This window comes from Pseudophryne corroboree, chromosome 8, assembly GCF_028390025.1.
Source record: "Pseudophryne corroboree isolate aPseCor3 chromosome 8, aPseCor3.hap2, whole genome shotgun sequence".
In the NCBI taxonomy this organism is placed as follows: Eukaryota; Metazoa; Chordata; class Amphibia; order Anura; family Myobatrachidae; genus Pseudophryne; species Pseudophryne corroboree.
Window position 1 is genome coordinate 69,652,508 of NC_086451.1, and position 26,232 is coordinate 69,678,739.

The 26,232-nt window shown below is 43.6% G+C and overlaps 1 protein-coding gene across 1 annotated transcript in view; it reads right to left on the reverse strand.

The window, feature by feature from the left end:
- ABCD1 (ATP binding cassette subfamily D member 1) overlaps positions 1 to 26,232 on the reverse strand; it is a 138,860-nt gene that overhangs the window by 34,746 nt on the left and 77,882 nt on the right. The window contains exon 7 of the mRNA XM_063936599.1: positions 20,470 to 20,615. Coding sequence (XP_063792669.1) covers positions 20,470 to 20,615 — 146 coding nt within the window. The remainder of the gene's footprint in view (positions 1 to 20,469; positions 20,616 to 26,232) is intronic.

Sequence of the window (26,232 nt, forward strand, 5' to 3'; positions counted from 1 at the left end):
GAGTTATAGTACAGGGTCAGCGTTATAGGAACTGGGTCAGAGTTACAGGGGGACGGTAGGTGTTATAGCATAGGGTCAGTGTTACAGGGATAGGGTCAGCGTTATAGGGCCAGAGTCAGCGTTATAGGGTCAGAGTTATAGGGGGAGGGTCAGTGTTACAGGGATAGGGTCAGCGTTATAGGGCCAGAGTCAGCGTTATAGGGGGAGGGTCAGTGTTACAGGGGGAGGGTCAGAGTTATAGTACAGGGTCAGCGTTATAGGAACTGGGTCAGAGTTACAGGGGGACGGTAGGTGTTATAGCATAGGGTCAGTGTTACAGGGATAGGGTCAGCATTACAGGGATAGGGTCAGCGTTATAGGGCCAGAGTCAGCGTTATAGGGACTGGGTCAGAGTTACAGGGGGAGGGTCAGTGTTATAGTACAGGGTCAGCGTTATAGGCATAGTGTCAGAGTTACAGGGATAGTGTCAGAGTTACAGGGATAGTGTCAGAGTTATAGGGATAGTGTCAGCATTATAATACAGGGTCAGTGTTATAGGAACTGGTTCAGAGTTACAGGGGGACGGTAGGTGTTATAGCATAGGGTCAGTGTTATGGGGTCAGAGTTATAGGGGGAGGGTCAGTGTTATAGTATAGGGTCAGTGTTATAGGGTCAGGGACAGCGTTATAGGGCCAGGGTCAGCGTTATAGGGTCAGAGTTACAGGGACAGGGTCAGTGTTACAGGGATAGGGACAGCGTTATAGGGCCAGGGTCAGCATTATAGTATAGTATAGTGTCAGCGTTATAGGGATAGGGTCAGCGATATAGGGATAGTGTCAGCATTATAGTATAGTGTCAGCGTTATAGGGATAGGGTCAGCGTTACAGGGATAGGGTCAGCGTTATAGTATAGTATAGGGTCAGCGATATAGGGATAGGGTCAGCGATATAGGGATAGGGTCAGCGATATAGTATAGTATAGGGTCAGCGATATAGGGATAGGGTCAGCGATATAGGGATAGGGTCAGCATTACAGTATAGTATAGGGTCAGCGATATAGGGATAGGGTCAGCGATATAGGGATAGGGTCAGCGATATAGGGATAGGGTCAGCGATATAGGGATAGGGTCAGCGATATAGGGATAGGGTCAGCGTTACAGGGATAGGGTCAGCGTTACAGGGATAGGGTCAGCGATATAGGGATAGGGTCAGCGTTACAGGGATAGGGTCAGCGTTACAGGGATAGGGTCAGCGTTACAGGGATAGGGTCAGCGTTATAGTATAGTATAGTGTCAGTGTTATAGTATAGTGTCAGCGTTATAGGGATAAGGTCAGCGTTATAGTATAGTATAGTGTCATTGTTATAAGGATAGTGAATAAATTATGAAAGCGCTGTCCAATAACAAAGAGTATTTATTAAACAATTAAGATCAACCATAAAATCACATTTAAAACCACATATACTCATTATTTCTTTTACTTAACACTCTTTCAGAGATCATACAAGACAATAATAGCACTTCATGTAACCATTTCAGCTGTACGGGGGGGATACCCTTGCAATATCAGCATACTATGTTGCAATTATTTAAACTGAATGTATCCACACCAATACAATTCTCCACAACATGCGTTGGGATAATTCTGCGGTCTTCTGTGACTAATGAATATTACATTTTAAATGACAGTTCCAAACAATTCCAGAGGATAGCAATATTGATATGCCCCAATCTTTGGGATAATATTCTTGAAACTTGGATACGCTTACCGAATGAATAGCTCTCCTGCTTTGGAGAGGCAGGTCCAGTTCCAATTGATGGTACGGACGGCGTCCCCATCGGAGGCTATCGGCTGGCGTGCCGGTCCAGTACTTTGTGCACTCCCCGGCTTCACTGCACTAGGGATGACTACAGGAGTAGATACAACAAATATAAACCTTCCTAGTACACACAGCGCAAACAAAAAAGGGTGAGAAATTACGTTCCTGATTGGATATGCGGACTCAGATGTCTCTATCCAGCCTTCCAAGTGTGTAGAATACGACTCGTGTTATTTCAATATGAAACAGAAAAAATAAAAGGACAACCAATGTGTAATATTTCACAACAATAAATGGATCAGAAGTGTCTTTGAATGAGTAGACTTAGATATCCAGATCCAGCGTACCCCACTCACTCAGTGATAGGTGGATATATGCATATAAAGGTATCTTTATGCCATCAAATGTCGTGTCTATTCACCCTTGGAGTGCGTTGAAAAGACCGATAGGAAGGGGAAAAATCATCAATATGTAAGGCGTACCCGAAAACTCACAGGAAAAAGAGGGCTATGAAACATATAAAGGTTTCTTTCAAGTGTGTTATTCAGTTGCACACAGCGTACCCAAACTCACTCTTGATGATGTGGAACAATTCCTATCAAGGTATCTTTACTTGGTTGTCTTGGTAAGTAATTCTGTCTTCTAAATTGTACCATATGTCCTCAAAGTTTTGACATAGGGAAATGGAGCAAGAAGAAAAGAAACCAATGTGTAGTATGTATCAATTGATATAGAGGTCTAATGAATTAATCTCCTATTTGGATGCCAAATTTAATATACAGGAGAAGCAATGTGTGCTGAACTTACACTAAATAAAGCAGCAAATTAAATGATGTGTTAAGCCTTATAGCAAGATATTGCAAATAGGGTGGCGTACCCCAACACTCACAGCAACACCACCAGTGATAAACACATCAAGGTATCTTTTTCAAGGGTGCAGAAAGTTTTTATATATAGCGTACCAAGACTCACACGTGTAAATCATGCGCCGTTCCTATCAAGGTATCTTTGTACAATTGGTCAGGTAATCTCATTCCAGGTCGTGGTTTTCCATAAAAATAAAAATTTATTGGGCTCCACAAACTCCACAGAGGAGTGTACAAAAATACAACACATACATAAAAAGGAAAAAAAATCCAATAAAAATTCTTTTTACAATGTCAGCAAAAAAACTTGAGGTGTAAAAAGCAAAGTCCACATGGATTCAATTAAAAATGGCTACTCACACTCCTTGTAGTATAATCAACGCGTTTCGGTCTAATAGACCTTTATCAAGATGAACTGGAGTGTCCAGGAGTGAAATATTTATAGTACAGGTAGCCAATAGAAATATACCGGAAGTGACATCATTTAATTGCATATATTTAATTCTATGAAACCGTACTGATTATAATAACAATTGCCCACTGAATACTTTTGTATATATTTTATCAGTCGCACAGATATGTCTTTGCTTTAATTTAAACAAAATTAACAGACCTAAACATAGAAAAAACTACAAAAGTTTGCGCCGGGCGGAAGTTCCGGTACTCCGGGGGTAGATGGGAAATGTAGTCCTTATTAAAGAAGACGTCTGTTCTAATCATTTGCGGCTGCCGGAACCGGAAGTGCGGCTACGTCAGCGGAGCTGATGTTTCACTGTAGCCTCCGCGTTTAGATGGGAAATGTAGTCCTGTTAGAAAGGACGTCTGTGTAGTTCATTTGCGGCTCCCGGAACCGGAAGTGCGGCTTCGTCAGCGGAGCTGATATTTCACTGAGGCATCATGGGGAATGTAGTTTGAACGGAACTTCAATGAACAGAGCTGTAGTCCATGATAACATACTGAGGATTGTGGAAGATATAGTCATTAATCATTGTATCTGACGAAGCCGCACTTCCGGTTCCGGGTGCCGCAAATGAACTACACAGACGTCCTTTCTAACAGGACTACATTTCCCATCTAAACGCGGAGGCTACAGTGAAACATCAGCTCCGCTGACGTAGCCGCACTTCCGGTTCCGGCAGCCGCAAATGATTAGAACAGACGTCTTCTTTAATAAGGACTACATTTCCCATCTACCCCCGGAGTACCGGAACTTCCGCCCGGCGCGAACTTTTGTAGTTTTTTCTATGTTTAGGTCTGTTAATTTTGTTTAAATTAAAGCAAAGACATATCTGTGCGACTGATAAAATATATACAAAAGTATTCAGTGGGCAATTGTTATTATAATCAGTACGGTTTCATAGAATTAAATATATGCAATTAAATGATGTCACTTCCGGTATATTTCTATTGGCTACCTGTACTATAAATATTTCACTCCTGGACACTCCAGTTCATCTTGATAAAGGTCTATTAGACCGAAACGCGTTGATTATACTACAAGGAGTGTGAGTAGCCATTTTTAATTGAATCCATGTGGACTTTGCTTTTTACACCTCAAGTTTTTTTGCTGACATTGTAAAAAGAATTTTTATTGGATTTTTTTCCTTTTTATGTATGTGTTGTATTTTTGTACACTCCTCTGTGGAGTTTGTGGAGCCCAATAAATTTTTATTTTTATGGAAAACCACGACCTGGAATGAGATTACCTGACCAATTGTACAAAGATACCTTGATAGGAACGGCGCATGATTTACACATGTGAGTCTTGGTACGCTATATATGAAAACTTTCTGCACCCTTGAAAAAGATACCTTGATGTGTTTATCACTGGTGGTGTTGCTGTGAGTGTTGGGGTACGCCACCCTATTTGCAATATCTTGCTATAAGGCTTAACACATCATTTAATTCGCTGCTTTATTTAGTGTAAGTTCAGCACACATTGCTTCTCCTGTATTTTAAATTTGGCATCCAAATAGGAGATTAATTCATTAGACCTCTATATCAATTGATACATACTACACATTGGTTTCTTTTCTTCTTGCTCCATTTCCCTATGTCAAAACTTTGAGGACATATGGTACAATTTAGAAGACAGAATTACTTACCAAGACAACCAAGTAAAGATACCTTGATAGGAATTGTTCCACATCATCAAGAGTGAGTTTGGGTACGCTGTGTGCAACTGAATAACACACTTGAAAGAAACCTTTATATGTTTCATAGCCCTCTTTTTCCTGTGAGTTTTCGGGTACGCCTTACATATTGATGATTTTTCCCCTTCCTATCGGTCTTTTCAACGCACTCCAAGGGTGAATAGACACGACATTTGATGGCATAAAGATACCTTTATATGCATATATCCACCTATCACTGAGTGAGTGGGGTACGCTGGATCTGGATATCTAAGTCTACTCATTCAAAGACACTTCTGATCCATTTATTGTTGTGAAATATTACACATTGGTTGTCCTTTTATTTTTTCTGTTTCATATTGAAATAACACGAGTCGTATTCTACACACTTGGAAGGCTGGATAGAGACATCTGAGTCCGCATATCCAATCAGGAACGTAATTTCTCCCCCTTTTTTGTTTGCGCTGTGTGTACTAGGAAGGTTTATATTTGTTGTATCTATTCTTGTCTTTAAATGTGGTGACATTTATTTTAAACCATCAAGCACTATAGCTGCATTGCGCCACTTGAGGCACTTTCCTATTTCTCTGTTTTGTTCTATATATGACTACAGGAGTAGCTGATTCAGCAATATGTAATTGGCGGCCGCGCCCTTGGCTGGGTGCTCGTCTCCGTCGCACAGATTCTCCGGTGGCTCTGGTGTGCAGGATTTTACAGATCACCTCCCAGTACTTATATCCACATAGGGACTGCAGGAGTAACTAGTTCAGCAATATGTTGAAGCGGCCGCGCCTTTGGCTGGGCGCTCGTCTCCGTCGCACAGCGTCTATTCACTGGAGATAGGAGAGGGGGCATGCCAGCAGCGCACAGAGCGCTGGGCATGCCCCCTCAGTGATGAAAACGGGGTGTGGATCACATTCACGGGCCCTCCCGCAAAGGCACGCCCCTTTTAACAGGCCACACCCCTTTTATGGGCGCGCGCATATATTTCACTCTTTCAGAGTGACAAAAGTTTCAGAGTGACAAGAGTTAGATGTACCCTTTGGGTCGAGCATGACACGAAGCATTCTGCTTACACCTACAATCTCCCTGAAACTAGTTGTGTTTTATGTTAATGTTTCCATGGAAGAGGAGAGTGATGGGGTAGGGAGGAGAAGATGAAGGCAGAGGTAGGAGAGGAGGAGCAGCAGGGGTTTACTGCATCCTCGGAGGAGGAGGAGAGTAGTATATGCACGGCAATTTTTCTATGGTGAAAGCACAGATCCTTGGGAATTTGTGCACTGCTGCCAGCGCAAGATTCCATAGAAGTAAATATTGAAGAATATGGGTACAGGATATAGACACACCCATTATAGATATACCCCTGGCTGGCTTAAACTTTTTTACATCACATCACTAACTGTGCCTAGTCAGACACTGAAGTACCCATTACTACACCTGCTGCTGATCCTGGCGCCCAATTCTTACTCTCTGTGGCTTCCTTTGATGACAGGCTAGTTGAATGTATGGGTGGGACAAATTTGCCAACTTGCTCAAATCAATACACTGAGGCGGCGCAAGCGCACCCTCTGCTGTCAACAATACTATCATTAAGTTGTGTACTAGTGTGACCAATATTAACATCACACTTAATAGAATGCACAACTCACAACTTACAAATGCAGGATCCTTTTTACAATGCAGGAGTTACAAAGTAATGCACTTAAGGAGCATACTGGTCTTTGGAAGCCAACTACTGTATGATCAGGAAAACCAGAAACAGCGGTTGCTCCTACTTATACTACCAGCACACCATGCACAGCCTCACCACCAGCACCCAGCCTGGGCCTGCGCACAAGAGGAGGATGTGCACGCAGAAGTCCATGTGGTCCTGCTCCTAAAAGGAGAAAGTAACAATTGCTGCAAATATTGTCTAAAGAAAAATCGATGGTGGGTCCAATTATCGCAAAATTGAAGGAAAATAAAAAAAATAAAAAATAAACAAATGAACCTACAAAACGACACTTCGTAATTAGATCTCATAGGGGGGATAGAATTGGGAGTGAGGTTTAGCTCTCAATACCCGCGGTATCCAATAAAAAAAAAATGGATACAGGGTTTTCAGCACTGAAAACACTGTGGCATGTAAAAAAAAAATAATTGTAATTATATACATATATATATATATATATATATATATATATATATATATATATAATTTTCCTCTCCACAGGACTCTGCGGCTCCCGGTGGTCTCTCCGGCTCGGTGGCTACTGGTAGTCGCAAGGGCTGCTGGGAGATTTAGTTCTCCCAGTTGCCTATTCCAGAGGTTGGGGGGGAAGGGGGGGGTGAGCGTCACACAAATACTTACATGCTCACATACTTTCCCTTCTGCAGTAGAGTCATCTCCCGACGTTGGATGAAGACACCGCTTCGGAAGTTGAACAATTACTAGCTAATTAAGCTAATTGGAAACTTCCAAATGCTTAATTAGTCCTCGGTGGTGCTGTAGGGGTCCCAGAGCAAGTCTTAGTGATTTTTCCTAACATTAACAATTTAGGAACAACCAGACTTGCTCTGGAGGTGTGAGAAAAAAAAAAAGAAATGGTGATTTCTATAGAAGTCACTGCATTCCATTTTCAGTCACCTAATTAAATACCAAAATCCCGACGTGGTTTTTCAAATTTCCTGCCGGGAATTGAATCTGCCCCTTAGACTTATGCTGGGTACACACTGGTAAATATATATCTGCAGATCAACGATGGCGTTCACAGCCATACCGCTCGTACACACTTGCCGACGGACCCGCAATATATTGGCTGCTCAATAGGACGGCCGATATATCGGCCAGTGTGTACGCACCTTAATTCACAGTTAATAATCTTGTACATCACTGCTGTTCAAATATTCACATGAAGAGGACTAGGATTTTTGTATAAAACATGTTCCTGCAGGGTGAATATGTAGTACAGTAGAGTAAATATAGGTCGTCAAGACGGCAAAAAAACAACCCCCAGTCTCTGAGATTGCCAGCTGGACAAGCCTGGAGCCTTTAGTGAGAACATCAAAAAACCAATATATTCATCACCATCAAATCTGAAGAATAAATGACCAGCTGCAGCTACTTCGGGCAAGCAATTAATTAGTACATAGGGGTCTATTTACTAAGCCTTGGATGGAGATAAAGTTGCTGGAGATAAAGTACCAGCCAATCGGCTCCTAACTGCAATGTCACAGGCTGTGTTTGAAAGATGAAAGTTAGGAGCTGATTGGCTGGTACTTTATCTCCAGCGACTTTATCTCCATCCAAGGCTTAGTAAATAGACCCCATAGACATCTGTGAAAAGAGATCTGCAGATATAAATGTGATCCTTCTCATGTAAAACTAAATTAATTCTCCCTCTGAAACATTATAAATGGCATGTTCAATATTAGGTGACTGTTCAATATTAATCCTTCTGGATCTCTCGGCAGCATTTGATACCGTGGACCATGGGCTTCTGATTGAGCGACTGATACATTTCTGTGGTCTGGATGGCACAGTCCTAAGATGGTTCAAATCATTTCTCACAGGCAGGTCACAGAGAGTATCATCTGGATTATACTCATCACCACCAGTGTCATTGCCATGTGGTGTCCCACAAGGTTCTATACTATCCCCCATGCTTTTTGCAGTATACATGCTCCCATTGGGCGAAATAATCAGGCGCCATGGCCTGGTCTACCACTGCTATGCAGATGATACACAACTGTACTTGTCCTTTGCTCCGGGCACTGATAACCCAATAGCAACCCTTAATGGCTGTCTAGCTGAACTACAGGAGTGGATGAGCGCCAGCTGGCTGCGACTGAACCCGGATAAAACAGAGGTCCTTATGATACGACCGCAACATCAAAGGACAAGACTGCAGCATAGCCAACCAACTGGACTTACACTCGGGGATTCAGAATTACAGATCAGTGATCGTGTGCGGAATCTTGGCGTTGTCCTGGATGGTGGCTTGACACTTAAACATCAGATATCAGCCACAATCAAATCCTCATTCTTTCACTTGAGGAACATAGCCAGAATCAAGCACTTAATTCCCTCAGATGATATGCCAAAAGTCATACATGCATTTGTATCATCTCGTTTAGACTACTGTAATGCCCTCTACCTTGGTCTCCCAGCAAAAGAATTGCAGCGCTTACAGCTGGTGCAAAACACAGCTGCCAGGCTATTAACCAACCAGCCCCGTTCTAGCCACATAACACCCATCCTCTACTCCCTTCACTGGCTGCCTGTACGATGGCGAATCATCTTCAAGATTGGCTTACTGAGTTTCAAAGCATTACATGACCAAGGCCCAAGGTACCTGAAACAGCTTCTGACCCCATACTGCCCCACTCGATTACTGCGATCTGTAGATGAAGGACTTTTAGCAGTACCTAGAATCTACCGTAATTCATCTGGGGGTCGAGCTTTTAGTCATGCGGCTCCGACTCTATGGAACTCACTTCCCCGCACAGTGCGAGAGGCCCCAACTATAGAATCCTTCAAAAGTAGACTCAAGACTTTTCTGTTTACTCAAGCATTCCCATAATTGTCCCTTTTAGTATCTTCATGCTTCTGTATTTTATGAAAATGTACTTCATTATTTTCTGTACTATATTATGCTATGTATCTGTTAAGCGCCTTGAGTCCTATGGGAGAAAGAGCGCTATATAAATAAAATTATTATTATTATTATTATTATTATTATTATGTAAGCCAATATAACATCCTATACATGATGTTAATGTCTAGAGTTTTGCAGTCTCTATAACAATGGTTAAAAAGAAATCAAACAGCACCATCTGCAGTCTGTATTTGGTATTGTATCCGAATAATTAAAAACTTATCTGCCACCTGGTAATATAATGGTTTGGTTTTTTTGTGTGTGTGTTTAATTAAAGGAGCACACATTGGGGGGTATCCAACTAGCTGTGATCATGCCGCGGCCGAGAAAAATGGGGGATTTTCACGATTTATTTTATTTTATCACTGATGTTTTTTCACCGGTATCCAATTACATCTCCCCATTATTCTCACAGAACTTGTATTTTCACAGCACTTATCGCTGCAAAAATAGTCACTTATCGGGGATTTAACCAATACCTGATAAGTGCCAGCTATCGGGGCTAATAGGATAGCCCCTGGTGGACCAATCAGCCTAGATACCCCCCACCGTGTAATCTGACAACCTAATTCACCTTCCGGGTAGAAAGCTTGCACCCAAGATGGCTTCTTTTAGACCTCATTCTTCTACAGGGTATCCGGTCTCTAGGTCAACACGGTCTAGGTCGACAGTAAGTAGGTCGACATGAGGTTTGTCCGTTTTTAAAAAAACAAAATATTTTTTCATTTTTTTAACTTTTCCATACTTTACGATTCACGTGGACTACAACTGAGAATGGTAAAGCGAGCCATGCAAGGCGACACGGTGCACTAATTGGGGATCCCGGTCACTGTACGGAGAAAACGACACCAAAAAAAAGTACAAAAACTTATGTCGACCTTCTGTCATGTTGAACTAGTACATGTCGACCTGGGGATAAATTTACAGTATCTAAATCGACAGTATCTAGGTCAACAGTAAGTAGATCGACAGGGACTCTAAATTTACTAAGATGGGAGTTCTATTTAAGATGGGATGCTGCCCGTAGCAACCAATCAGATTCTACTTCTCATTTATCTAGCACCTTCTAGAAGATAATATATAGAATCTGATTGGTTGCTATGGGCAACCTCCCATCTTAAATAGATGGTCGACCTAAGTGTGGTCGACCTTGCATACCACACCCCTTCTACAGTACTTGTTGCTTGGGTTGAGTAAGCCTGCCCAGGACAATGAATAGCACCAATAGAATTAATATCAATATAAAACGGTCTTCAGAGAAAACACACTATGGGGCAGCTTCAATACTTGTATACGCACAGCTAAAGCTCTGGTTTTAACGCCTAGAGCTATTCAATTATTTGCCAATTTCCCTGTGTGCTAAAACATGCGGTTGGGGATTACTGTGTGGGATAGCAGCACTGATTGAATAGTCCAGGGCTAATTGAATGATATAATGGTCACACACTATAAGATTATCAGTCCAATATTTCTAGTTGGAGCAAAAATCTGGTAATGTGCGGGAGCAAATGACAATTGCCTATTTGTTCCCAAATGCTAGAAAACATACAAAAATGGACGTTCAGACAAATCGGCTAAATCCATTTGATGTAATCAATTTGCCCTAACGACCATTTTTTCCCATTTTCTGGCTTTTGGCCACAAATGGTTGATTGTCATTTGCTCCCATACATTACCACATTTTTGATCCAACCAGAAACATTGGACAGATAATCTTAGTGTGTACCCAGCATAATAAGTCTGCATTCTGAACGTTGATAGGCAGATGTCTACATGGACAACCAATATGTCAACATACACTTAGGACGACATGGTTAAAATGTCAATATATATATATTTTTTAAATTGATACTCCGTCTCTGCGCAAGTTGTCCCCTGACGAAGTTCCTGATTGGACGAAACGCGCTGGGCGTGGCTACACTACGTGGATGCTGTGACGTCACCCGCTTGGTCTGGAACCAGCGTGAGAGACTCGGCCAGATCACAGCACGGACAGTTTTACTCTTGGCGTTTGCATTGCCTCTGCACGAGATTTTAAACTTACATGTATGTGGATATTGTTTTATTTTATAAAATGTTACTATTAAGTAACTCATGAGGGCGCTCTCCAATTCTTCCTAGCACATACTATATATATATACACAGGTTGAGTATCCCATATCCATATATTCCGAAATACGGAATATTCCGAAATACGGAATTTTTTGAGTGAGAGTGAGATAGTGAAACTTTGTTTTCTGATGGCTCAATGTACACAAACTTTGTTTAATACACAGAGTTATTAAAAATAATGGATTAAATGACCTTCAGGCTGTGTGTATAAGTTGTATATGAAACATAAATGAATTGTGTGAATGTACACACACTTTGTTTAATGCACAAAGTTATTAAAAATAATGGCTAAAATGACCTTCAGGCTGTGTGTATAAGGTGTATATGAAACATAAATGCATTCTGTGCTTAGACTTAGGTCCCAACACCATGATATCTCATTATGGTATGCAATTATTCCGAAATACGGAAAAATCCCATATCCAAAATACTTCTGGTCCCAAGCATTTTGGATAAGGGAGACTCAACCTGTATATATATACATACACACAATATATACATATATATATATATATATATATATATATATATATATATATAATTGCACACAACGCCGGCACTCGGTCTGCCCCTTGAGCTGACTTGCTCCGGTGCCCTCCACTAGGGTGTGACCCCCATATCCATGCGTCGACAAATGAGGCGGCACTCAGAGTCTTTTGAAAACAGCAAAGTGACTTTAGTGCATAAAGTGCAAAATTTTGAAAATGTTCACTTTGCTGCTTTCAAAAGACTCTTAGTGCCGCCTCATTTGTCGACGCATATATATATATATATATATATATATATATATATATATATATATATATAGTCGGAAATGGTGCGGCACTCGGTTTCAATAAAACACGGCTGAAGTGCATTTTGTCCGTGTTTTATTGAAGCCGAGTGCCGCACCTTTCCCGGCTATGTCATTACATTTGTGAGGGTACCTGCTGAAGTTACTTTCATGGTTCATGTGAGTGCCGGACCTTGGTGTCGTATGTATGTATGTATGTATGTGTATATATACAAGTTCATTTTTAGGTTTAGGCTAACATAAGCCAAAAACCATACGTTGACATATTAAATGTCAATATTCTGTATGTGTCAACATTTTAAACATGTCAACCTAAGTGTATGTCGACATATTGGTTGCATCCTAAGGTCCATGTAGACACTGTCGACATTCCGGTTCGATCTTCTGAATGCACACTAACTGACCCGGATACCATTCAATTAGCCCTGAGCTATTCAATTAGTGCTGCTACCTCACACGGTAAGCCCCAGTGTGTCGACATTTTGAATGTTGACTGGTCATATCACATCCAACTGAATCTGTCCCTAAGTAGGGAGACAGAAAATAATATAAAAGGACCTGGTGACAGAACTGCTTTAAAAATTATATTATTATCATTATGAACACCCCACAAAATATGTGGGGTGCTAATCCAGATAAAGGCATACAAAACCTGGATATTAATCCTTTCCTTTTATCATAATCTACTGGGGGTCACTCAACCCTGGGTGTACAGAGTCTACTTCAAAATGTTTTCAGAATAAACTATACTAAAGTGTTAAGTCCTCCCCCTTCCATATCCCCATCCTGCGGGAGACCCTCACAGACTGGGGATAACTTTTTAATAAAACTCATCAGGACAGAAACTGAGAGGGGGGCGTGGCCTGGAGTAGCTGGGGACAGGCAGCATTTTTCCGGCTCTCCCGCTGATATCCTGAAAATATTCTGCTAGAGGCTGTTTTCTCCCCCCAACCACCTTGTGTTTCTGCTGGATCCTCTCCTGCTGCTGCGGAGCTCCTTGGAGTGTTGAAATTCGGGATCTCCACGTGTGCATCCTAGAGATCGGCCGGCCGGCCCAGCCTCTGCACGGAGTCCCGGTGCCTCTGTCTCTGGCTCCAGCGGCTGCAGTGCGGTGTGTGATACTCACCTGCTGCTATCTCCCATTCTTCAGCTGCGTCTCCGGGGATCCTCCGTACGTCTTCTGCTGTCTGTCTCGCTCCCGGTGCTCGCGGATGTGTGTGACGCCGACGGCCGCCATTTTGCCACTGACTTCTCCTCTGACGGCCCTCTGGATATCGCTCCTGCTTTGCACATTCTGGTGGTGAGAGTAACGCCGGCTGCCTGTTTCTTTGCTCCTGTTTAGCGGGTCTGCTGCTACTAGCTGGCTGCTTTATCCGGGTTCCCTGCTGGATGTGACTTGGTGGCGTGCTAGCCGCCGCCATTTTGCCTCTGGAGGGTTTTACCTGATGCCTTGAGATTCCTGCTGTCTGTACCATTTGTGGCCATCCCAGCTGGTGCTCAGATTTGTCTACTGTGCCCACTCTCCTGTCTTGGCGTCTGCGTGCCCTTACGATGGCTGGCTCTTTGTACCACATACTCCAGGCAGTGGCGGAACTAGCGAGCGGTGGGCCCAGGTGCGACAAAATGCTTTGCCCCCCCCCTCATCCCATCCAAGTCCAGCCCCTCACCCCTGGAGAGGATCTGGTGAGGGGGACCTGCTCAGGGCTAGAGAAATGGATACCTAGCAACAGTGCCGTAACTAGACATTTTAGCACTGTGTGCAAGAAACGGCATCGGAGCCCCACCCCTGCATGCAAAACAGGGGCAGTGCGCGCCGTAGGCACACGCAAAAATACATAGGGGTGTGGCTTTGTGCGAAGGGGTGTGGCCACAAAATAATACCAATTCATAAAACGGTGCACAGTAGTCTCCATTATTCAAATTACGCCGCACAGTAGTACCACTACACCAGGTAGAGACCCTTTTACACCTTACGGCGGACAGATTCCCCTTTTTACACATTACGGCAGACAGCGTCCCCTTTTTACACATTGCGGCAGACAGCATCCCCTTTTTACACATTACGGCAGACAGCATCCCCTTTTTACACATTACGGCAGACAGCGTGCCCTTTTTACACATTACGGCAGACAGCGTGCCCTTTTTACACATAACTGCAGACAGTGTCCCCTTTTTACACATAACGGCAGACAGCATCCCCTTTTTACACATTAAGGTAGACAGCATCCCCCTTTTTACACATTACGGCAGACAGCATCCCCTTTTTACCCATTAAGGTAGACAGCGTCCCCCTTTCTACACATAATGGCAGACAGCATCCCCCTTTTTACATATAACGGCAGACAGCGTCCCCTTTTTACACATAGCGACAGACAGCGTCCCCTTTTTACACATTACGGCAGACAGCGTGCCCTTTTTACACATAACGGCAGACAGCGTGCCCTTTTTACACATTACGGTAGACAGCGTGCCCTTTTTACACATTACGGCAGACAGCGTGCCCTTCTTACACATTACGGCAGACAGCGTGCCCTTTTTACACATTACAGCAGACAGCGTGCTCTTGTTACACATTACGGCAGACAGCGTCCCCTTTTTACACATTACGGCAGGCAGATTCCCCCTTTTTACACATTACGGCAGACAGTCCCCCTTTTTGCACATTAAGGAAGAAAGAAAGAAAGAATTATACTTACTCTCTCCGCTTGCTCAGGCTCCTCGGTGCAGCTTCTGGCAGAGATCACGATTCCCGGGCAGGAGAGAAGGAGGAGGAGGGAGCCGCAGCAGTGCTGTGTTATTGGTGGAGGCGCTGCTGCTGCTATCCCATTCCTTCACTATAGGCTGTCCTCCGCCGCTGTGAATGCTGGGATGCGCTTCACAGCGGCGGAAGACAGCCTATAGTGAAGCAGAGGGACAGCAGCAGCAGCGCCTCAACCAATAAAACAGCGCTGCTGCGGCTCCCTCCTCCATCTCCCTCCTCCTCCTTCCCCTCGAGTCTGCTTCGCTCCTCTCTGGGCGGCTGTGTACTGCGGGCAGCGGTTGCCTGCAGCACACAGCGGCATGTAATGAGTCAGTTTGACTCATTACATGCTTTGGGCCCCTGGACAGAGGCGGGCCCCAGTGCAATGCACTGGTTGCACTGGCGGTAGTTCCGCCTCTGACTCCAGGCTATTCATGCCTCTACTGAGAGACTTGTTATTCAGCTTACCAAAATGGTGGATGTATCAACCAGCTCCATGGTTGCCCTCACTGCGCTTCCTGCATCGAAATATTCTCCAGCTGTCTCCTGTTCCGACATTGTGGATTCTATTGTACAGGATGCTGATCCAATCCGTGTATGCCCTGATTCTCTTGCAGTCCACCCAAAGGCCCGTTTGGATTTTCTGTCATCCTCCGTTGGAATTGCTCCTAATATCCTCTGTTGTCTACCTTCTGACTGCCTCAACTATGCTGTGTCCTTTACAGTTATTGGTTATATCTCTCCTGCTGCAATGTTGACACTGTGTAACGTGACATACTATGGCTGGATGGTGTCCTCTCCGAAAATCCATCCTCTATCTCTTGGGTCCGCGCCAGGTCTGGGGGATTTGACATTTGCATTCTCTGGACATTCCCCTACTGATTGTTGTCTGTGCTGGACCAGGTTTACCCCTTTCGGCTAATCCTATCAAGATGCTGAGCCTTGGCCGGACTAATGTAACACTGTGTCACCATTTCCTGCTAAGCTTTGATGGTGGGGATGGTTTCCATCTCCTTGTATTTTATTTTTTTTATTTTTGATACGACTGTGATATAGTGATGTTTTAGGTGTAGCGGGAGAGTTGAGTCTAGTTTAATTTTGTTTTAAGGCCTTATACGAGTCCTTGCTATCCTTTCTTTGTATGACCAGAGATGAGACGGATACTGTGGTATTGCACGCGATGGAGGCCTGGCCGGATTAACTCTCATCTTTGTTACCAGTATTTTTGTTTTATTATTTGTATATCTTTATTACTTGTATTTTTTTATTTTTTTTTATATGGTTGAATCTCCTCCTATCTATGCTATGTATACGTTTATATACTCCTCAGTACGCTATATGGGAGGAAAGCTATATTCTTCTGCGGGAGAGCTGGACTTAGCCTAGCTTAAGGTCATTAGTTTATTGCTCCTAATTAGTTTCGAGTTCTATTAGCCGTCTGAATGGGGGAGGGTGGGGAGAGGGGGGGTTGCTAGTTAGTGTAGTTAGAGAAGGGGAGGGGGTTTTAGGGATCCAAGTATACCTGAGTTGGGGGTAGGCTATACAGGGTGGGGGGTTACAGGGGTGGTTTGTTTTTGTGGGTTTTGTTTTATTTTTTGTTGCTGTTTGGCAGACGTTTTATATCCTATTGGATTATACTTAACAATGATGTGTCTTTACGGTGACATGTGTATGGGACTAGGTACTCCCCATTTTATTCTGTGGATAAAATGTATGGGCTCACATGGCGCCTGTGGGCCTTAGCGTACTATGGTATGGGGAGACAATCTACTTATACTGAATCGTATGTCATGTGTCCTCTTGATTTGCAGTTTTTTTTATGTATATTCTATATTCTGCCACGTATACCTGCACTTGCTACAGCATTTTCAATTTGTTTTGTATTTGTATATCTACAAAAATTTAAAATCTCAATAAAAAGTTATTGAATTTAAAAAAAAGAAAAGAAAAAAGAACAGAAATTGAGAGGAATACGGAGAGGATGCAAAAACATCTACTTTCTGGAATAAATATTTAATTTGGTCAATTTTTAAGCAGGAGGGTAAAAGGGTTGATGGCCTATATTCCCCAATGGCTTCAGAGAAAAGGATTTAATGTAAGAATAAGAATCCACCTTTCTCTACAAACCCATAATCAGGCACTGGACCCTAGGGATGTCTCAAAGCTGCCCCATTTGGAAGGCATGCTCATAGATTTGCAGGGTGCACACTTTATGCCACAAAACTGGCGTACTTGGCTGCAAAACATTTTGTTTTCAAAACGGGTAAAATTATGGACCAAAGGTCACATGGCTACCCGACAATCTCGCTCAGTGGATGCACCATGCCACGCTGTTCAAAGGCGCTAACTGACATGGTATAATGGGACTTCACATTGTAAGGATTGGAATGCCCTACTGCAATGTATGCATGGTGAATTGCAGCTGTGAGCCAAGTGTTTCTTTGAACAAAGCCCAACAGTCTTTGCAGGTACCATAGGGGACATGAAGATCAATTTTATTTCCCAACATAAAGTGACCTTGTGACATAAATCTTCAAGGACGCAAGGATTGAAGAAATTTCTCTTCCTCCGTAGACAGATACTGACCCAGAGCTGAAGTTACAGTACAGCGTACCGCATGAAGTTGAACTTTCAAACCACCTTTGGTTGAAAAGATGGTCTGGTATGAAGATAAACCTTAAATTATTATTTATTTTTTATGTAGGATAGACCTCCGAGCCCTGGAAACCAACACAGTTAAAACAAAATGCAAAAACGTTTTTCATGTGAATCCACGGATTCAAGGTGTTGACAAAAAAAAAGATTGCTGTACTGCCTTCAACGCTAAGTTCAATGGTGGTCACTTATGAGCCACACCTAGCGAAAGAAGTCTGCGTTTCCTCAGTAAGTGCTGTCCTGATACTAAAGAAAGCAGAAAGGGCCGAAAGCTGAAGGAACTGAATTTTGTTCCTTGCTCTAAATCATCCTGCAAAAACGGGAGCAAATGAGCTAACTAGGTAAACAGGAAAGTGCTTCCTCACACCAAGAGATATAAGTCTTACACTACAGGTTCTATGATAGTTCTTGGCTGAACCAGGTTTCCAGGATCTAAGCATGGTTTGTTCCACGCTATAAGAGAACAGATTTTCCTCCAGGATAATGGCTTCAACAACCATATCATTCAAGCCAGTTAAGCTGATCCCTGATGGTGAAATGGTCCACACATTAACAGGTCCATTCATTGAGGAACATGACATGAGGTCCCTACTTACAATCTAAGATGTGAATGCCTATGTACCCTGAGGAGGAGGTGAGCTGCCATGACTACCATGATCTGTGAAAATACCTGTGGAGCTGTTACCAGACCTCAGGGCAGAGGGGCAAGTTGTCATTCAACATAGTGTTTTATTTCTAGCCTTTGGATTACCACAGAAGAAAAAGCATCCCTTTACATATATGTATCTGCTGCTTTTATAAAGTGTTTTCCTATGTCGCACTACAAGTCCTAATGGCCCCTAAATGTCAGGGCATGCTGGTGCTTGAACGTTCCACAAGCACTAGCATGCCGTGGCTTATATGCTCTAGTAGCCATGGATGTGCCGGCAGCCCTAGAAGGGATGTGTGGCGGCAGCCCTAGAAGGGATGTGTGGCGGCAGCCCTAGAAGGGATGTGTGGCGGCAGCCCTAGAAGGGATGTGTGGCGGCAGCCCTAGAAGGGATGTGTGGCGGCAGCCCTAGAAGGGATGTGTGGCGGCAGCCCTAGAAGGGATGTGTGGCGGTAGCCCTAGAAGGGATGTGCCGGCAGCCCTAGAAGGGTGCGCCGGCAGGTCTAATGTGCCAGAATATGAAAGCAGTTCACAGCTGCCATTTCTACGTTGTACAAGTAGCGCCACACACTAAAGTATTATTTTTAGGAAATCGTGTTGGGAAAAGCCCCGGGGCTATCACATTTTTATTGTAGTCCCAGTTCCTTAGGGATTTCTCCAACTCTGACAAGGAAGCCTCATGATTTAGGTTTCCTGATTGTAGTATGACCAGCAATCCTCTCGTAGGCTATTGCTAGCTGTGGCTTTTGCCGAGGACCTCCACCCCCCCACCCCCAACACATTAGCAGTAACCAGTTCAGAATACCAGCACTGGTGCTAAGTAAGCTGGGTAGGTAGGCGGCGCATTTTTATTTATTATCATCTTTCTCTTTTCCAATTCACTATAAACGGAAAGCCGCCAGGATCCCGGCTGACGGTATCCCGGCAGTCAGGGCTGTTTCACACTATCACACTACAAGGTTTACACCGGATGGCAAAAAGCAGGACAAACTGGCAGGGTCTTTCACACACAACGGCTTTGAGCCGTGTGTAACGCTGTGCGCATGCAGCGGTTAAAAAAAACTGTGTGTGAAAGCTCCCCTTCACACACACAGTTCTCTGCCTACAAAGACGGCACGGCCCCGGCCCAGCAGCCGGACCTTTCAGTTGATATTTCCAGCTGCAACCGGGCAGCCGGGCCGGGGCCGTGCCGTGTGAAAGGACCCTACACCTTACATTGTTAATTACAATACGGCACGGAAAAAAGCATCCACAATGGGTATACCATCCCAGCGCCTGAATACAGACAGCCGGGATCCCGAACGAGGAGAGACCACGCCGCAAGGCAGGTTAGCTGCGGAGGGAGGAGGTTAGGCTGCATCCCAGGGGGTTAGGGTTAGGCTGCAGGGAGGGAGGGAGGGTTAGCCTGCGGGTAGGGGGGGAGTTAGAGTTAGCATGCAGGGAGGGGGTGTTAGGGTTAGCCTGCGAGGAGGGGTTGCTAGGGTTAGCATGGGGGGTGGGGGGTGGGGGGTTTGGTTTAGGCAGCAGGGACAGGGGGTTAGGTTTAGGCACCTACAGGGAGAGGTTAGGGTTAAGCTGCGGGGAGGGAGAGTTAGGGGTTGGAGAGAGGGGAGAACACCCCTTACTCAGCCCTGTTGGCTTTGTACACATCAGGATCCCGGCGTCAGTATTTCGAGCACCAGGATCCCATGCGCCGGTAACTCATATTGCTCCCCTATAAACACTACAAAGGTCCATCCTGATGATCAGCAGCAGCTCGGACCTTCATTTCAGGAAATAAGCACCTGCTAGATATAAGCTCATTAATATGATCATATTGCATTTATGCTAACACGCCCTCACTGTACTCGCCCTTCACACCCCCATTCCGCCTCGGTCAGTGAGGTACAAGTCAGCATACACTAAACCCTTGATACCGATGTATGTGTAAGAATATTTGGTTTACATGCACAATGCATAATGTAAGAAAAACAAATTGACTTGCATCAAACTCCAAATGACCCCCAATTGTCATGAACAGCTTTAGGAACATCTGCTGGATGTACCACTACATACAGATCATTTATACATTTTCATGTGTAAGCCTACCTCCCTCTCTCTGCACCAGATAGTACAGGTTCACAATGTTCAGGATGGCCTCCAGATGCTTGTCACAGAATCCTTTCATCCTCATGTCCCCCGCTGTGTCAGGGTAAATGACCTGATCTCGGAGGGTGCCCACAGACATGTAAGGCCTGAAAATATGAAGGCACCATAGAGCAAAGCACTGTAGATTGTCTCATAAAACCTACATATTAATTAGACATGAGTGTGAGCGTTGCTGAGAAATGCCAGTGGTGGCACAGTTCTCTCATTCATTCTTGCTATGCAGCGCCATCTACTGAGGAGAAATAAAACTGCAACAGCTCATTTGGATGGTTAGAAACTGTTTGATAAAAATGTTACAGAGATGTCCTCATGCAGCTTCCAAAAACGGGATGTAGGGAGAGGGACAAAAACTTCTGGACTAATGGGTAATATAGCACCATTATGCAATTCCACAAATATTAATTATAAGGCATGATCCAATTATTTATATGGGGGTGCTGCCAATTACAATAAATATAGACTGCAAATGACAGTAAAGAAAAGAATTGTCTCTTTGGTGGCGCACTTAAGAGAAAAGTAAAAAATAATGTATTTCATATCTTTAAAAACGCCGGTGTATGTGACTTATAAAGGAACAAAGTGAAATAAGTAATTAAAAATTCACTATGTATTTATTTAGTGTTTAATCCAGTATTATTTGTATGTGCGTGTATATCTCAAATATAATATCTGGTTAACTCCCTATTAATATGTAAATGCGGAGGAGTGTTGATCCCAGCCCATACATTTTCATTCAAATCAAATTGTTCCTGAAATACCTCTTGAATTATCTGTAACGAAAAAATTATATGAACCCAGTATGATAACTATAAGTGCATGTGTTAATTAGAGATTGTACGCAGATACAATTATAATATACTTAGGAGTCCGCTTAGGTTAAAATCTCTGCCAACAATGGTGCCCTTCACCACGTCTAGTATACAGACAAATTGAATGAAGAGTACTGGTGGTGTGGAACACCTGTCATCAGTATATGTGTGTGTGTGTGTGTATATATATATATATATATATATATATATATATATATATATATATATATATATATTAGTAATGGTGGCACTCAGAAATAAATAGACGACACCAACGCTGGTATGGGCGACGTTTCAGGGGCTACTCCCTTTTATCAAGACACGGTGTCTTGATAAAACGTCGACCATACCAGCGTTGGTGTCGACTATTTATTTCTGAGTGCCACCATTACTACAATCTATACTATACTACAATCTATTACTACATTACTATATGCTCAGCAGAGAGAGGTTGTGCACCGAATCAAGTTGCATATTACACATAAGCGCGAGTGCCGGACATTCGTTTACGTACGTACATACATATACATACATACATATATATATATATATATATATATATATATATATATGTGTATGTATGTATGTATGTATACTCATAGTAAGTCTGCTGACAGTGGCATTGGGTGCTTGAGTATTTAGCATTTGTACTCTATGGCTGAACCCTCACCTTATAATATAGCAGAAGCACCCTGTGCCACGTCCCGTGTTACATAAAGGATGTTATTAATATGGAACATCAGTGTATATGTATTCTCACTGTGGCATTAGGCAAACGTACAATATGCAGATAAATTACTTAGATGTAGTCGATAATATTACACATACTATATTATTAGGTGTATACTGTTCATAAGACCTCATCTGGTTATGACAGAATATAGTATACAGTACACCTAATAATATATTATGTGTAATATTGTGTGTTAATATTAACAAGCACTTATGGTTATCACACTAGGTTAATAAATGAATGAAAACTTATGGGCTGAGATCCACACTCCCCCGTATTTGACTATATACATATTAATAAAGTGTTAACCAGATATTATATTTGAGATATACATGCACATACAAATAAACACTCAATGAATACATAGTGAATATTTAATCAGTTATTTCACTTTTTATTTCAGTTTGTTCCTTTATATTTCACATACTAAAGGCATTTTTAAAGATAGGAGAAAAGTAAAAAAACTTTTATTTCCTAAGTGCACCAACAAAGAGACAATTCTTTTCTTTCATGTCATTTGTCCATATACATCTTGCTTCAATAAGCCATGTAGCGGGAGATGCCTGGTGTGAGTGAGCCGACAGGCCTAGTGCAACTCCGTTAGCGCGAGGCGCATTTTTTTAAAACCAAAAAATACGTCTTATTTGCTTCTCTATGTGAACAGGATATACAAGTAGACTCTGTTGATTAAAATGATATGTGGCATGCCTATATTCTCTGTGTATCTGCATATGAAATGCTACTTTACAGTGCCTTCTAGGAAAACTCTGTCACGTAGCATTTCGTATGCAGATACAGCTGTGGTCGAACACCGAATATAGGCATGCCGCATATCATTTTAATTAAAAAAGCTGCTTGTACGTCCTATTCACATCACTTTGCGAATAAGACTCATTTTAACGGAAAAACTTGCATGTGAAGATGCTCGGTGCTACCGAGTCACAGGATGTTTAACGTGTAAGTGGACACATCTGTATTTAATGTCAACAAACCTCTATGCAGCCCCAATCTGTAAGAGAGTCTACCAGAGTATTATATAGTTAACCTTATAATGGAGAAACATACAAGAGCTTTAAAACTTGGATCTATAAAGTGCCATTCACAAACATCGAAACTCCGAGCCGGGTGAGCTGATTGGTCAGTGTGTTGCCGCTATAAATACAGGGAACAGTGCACAGGCATGATACAGGCAACATTATGCCAGCTTCACATACTTACATAATAACAACATAAGAGAAACTAAGAATAGGTTTAATCCTAGTGTAAAATTATCTGAACAATTCTAGTGGGGGTGGGGTGAAAAAAAAAAGAAAAAGAAAAATAAGATTTTACTTACCGATAATTCTATTTCTCGTAGTCCGTAGTGGATGCTGGAACTCCGTAAGGACCATGGGGAATAGCGGCTCCGCAGGAGACAGGGCACAAGAATAAAAGCTTTAGGATCAGGTGGTGTGCACTGGCTCCTCCCCCTATGACCCTCCTCCAAGCCTCAGTTAGGATACTGTGCCCGGACGAGCGTACATAATAAGGAAGGATATTGAATCCCGGGTAAGACTCATACCAGCCACACCAATCACACCGTACAACTTGTGATCTGAACCCAGTTAACAGTATGATAACAACGAAGGAGCCTCTGAAAAGATGGCTCACAACAACAATAACCCGATTTAGTTAACAATAACTATGTACAAGTATTGCAGACAATCCGCACTTGGGATGGGCGCCCAGCATCCACTACGGACTACGAGAAATAGATTTATCGGTAAGTAAAATCTTATTTTCTCTGACGTCCTAGTGGATGCTGGGACTCCGTAAGGACCATGGGGATTATACCAAAGCTCCCAAACGGGCGGGAGAGTGCGGATGACTCTGCAGCACCGAATGAGAGAACTCCAGGTCCTCCTCAGCCAGGGTATCAAATTTGTAGAATTTAGCAAACGTATTTGCCCCTGACCAAGTAGCTGCTCGGCAAAGTTGTAAAGCCGAGACCCCTCGGGCAGCCGCCCAAGATGAGCCCACTTTCCTTGTGGAATGGGCTTTTACAGATTTTGGCTGTGGCAGGCCTGCCACAGAATGTGCAAGCTGAATTGTACTACAAATCCAACGAGCAATAGTCTGCTTAGAAGCAGGAGCACCCAGCTTGTTGGGTGCATACAGGATAAACAGCGAGTCAGACTTTCTGACTCCAGCCGTCCTGGAAACATATATTTTCAGGGCCCTGACAACGTCAAGTAACTTGGAGTCCTCCAAGTCCCTAGTAGCCGCAGGCACCACAATAGGTTGGTTCATGTGAAAAGCAGAAACCACCTTAGGGAGAAATTGAGGACGAGTCCTCAATTCTGCCCTGTCAGAATGAAAAATTAAGTAAGGGCTTTTATATGATAAAGCCGCCAATTCTGACACACGCCTGGCTGAAGCCAGGGCTAACAGCATCGTCACCTTCCATGTGAGATATTTTAAGTCCACAGTGGTGAGTGGTTCAAACCAATGTGACTTAAGGAACCTCAAAACAACATTGAGATCCCAAGGTGCCACTGGAGGCACAAAGGAGGTTGTATATGCAGTACCCCTTTTACAAATGTCTGAACTTCAGGTACTGAAGCCAGTTCTTTCTGGAAGAAAATCGACAGGGCCGAAATTTGAACCTTAATGGACCCTAATTTTAGGCCCATAGACAGTCCTGTTTGCAGGAAATGGAGGAAACGACCCAGTTGAAATTCCTCTGTAGGGGCCTTCTTGGCCTCACACCACGCAACATATTTTCGCCAAATGCGGTGATAATGTTTTGCGGTTACATCCTTCCTGGCTTTGACCAGGGTAGGGATGACTTCATCTGGAATGCCTTTTTCCTTCAGGATCCGGCGTTCAACCGCCATGCCGTCAAACGCAGCCGCGGTAAGTCTTGGAACAGACAAGGCCCCTGCTGGAGCAGGTCCTTTCTTAGAGGTAGAGGCCACGGGTCTTCCGTGAGCATCTCTTGAAGTTCCGGGTACCAAGTCCTTCTTGCCCAATCCGGAACCACGAGTATCGTTCTTACTCCTCTCCTTCTTATGATTCTCAGTACTTTTGGTATGAGAGGCAGAGGAGGGAACACATACACTGACTGGTACACCCACGGTGTCACCAGAGCGTCCACCGCTATTGCCTGAGGGTCCCTTGACCTTGCGCAATATCTGTCTAGTTTTTTGTTTAGACGTGACGCCATCATGTCCACCTTTGGTTTTTCCCAACGGTTTACAATCAGGTGGAAGACTTCTGGGTGAAGTCCCCACTCTCCCGGGTGAAGGTCGTGTCTGCTGAGGAAGTCTGCTTCCCAGTTGTCCACTCCCGGAATGAACACTGCTGACAGAGCTATCACATGATTTTCCGCCCAGCGAAGAATCCTTGCAGCTTCTGCCATTGCCCTCCTGCTTCTCGTGCCGCCCTGTCTGTTTACGTGGGCGACTGACGTGATGTTGTCCGATTGGATCAATACCGCCTGACCCTGAAGCAGGGGTTTCGCTTGACTTAGGGCATTGTAAATGGCCCGTAGTTCCAGAATGTTTATATGAAGAGATGTTTCCATGCTTGACCACAAGCCCTGGAAGTTTCTTCCCTGTGTGACTGCTCCCCAGCCTCTCAGGCTTGCATCCGTGGTCACCAGGATCCAATCCTGAATGCCGAATCTGCGGCCCTCTAGAAGATGAGCACTCTGCAACCACCACAGGAGGGACACCCTTGTCTTTGGTGACAGGGTTATCCGCTGCTGCATCTGAAGATGCGAACCGGACCATTTGTCCAGTAGATCCCACTGAAACGTTCTTGCATGGAATCTTCCGAATGGAATTGCTTCGTAAGAAGCCACCATTTTTCCCAGGACCCTCGTGCACTGATGCACTGACACCTGGCCTGGTTTTAGGAGGTTCCTGACTAGCTCGGATAACTCCTTGGCCATCTCCTCCGGGAGAAAAACCTTCTTCTGGACTGTGTCCAGAATCATTCCTAGGAACAGAAGACGTGTCGTTGGAATCAGCTGCGATTTTGGAATATTTAGGATCCACCCGTGCTGACGTAACACTATCTGAGATAGTGCTACTCCGACTTCTAACTGTTCCCTGGACCTTGCCCTTATCAGGAGATCGTCCAAGTAAGGGATAATTAATACGCCTTTTCTTCGAAGAA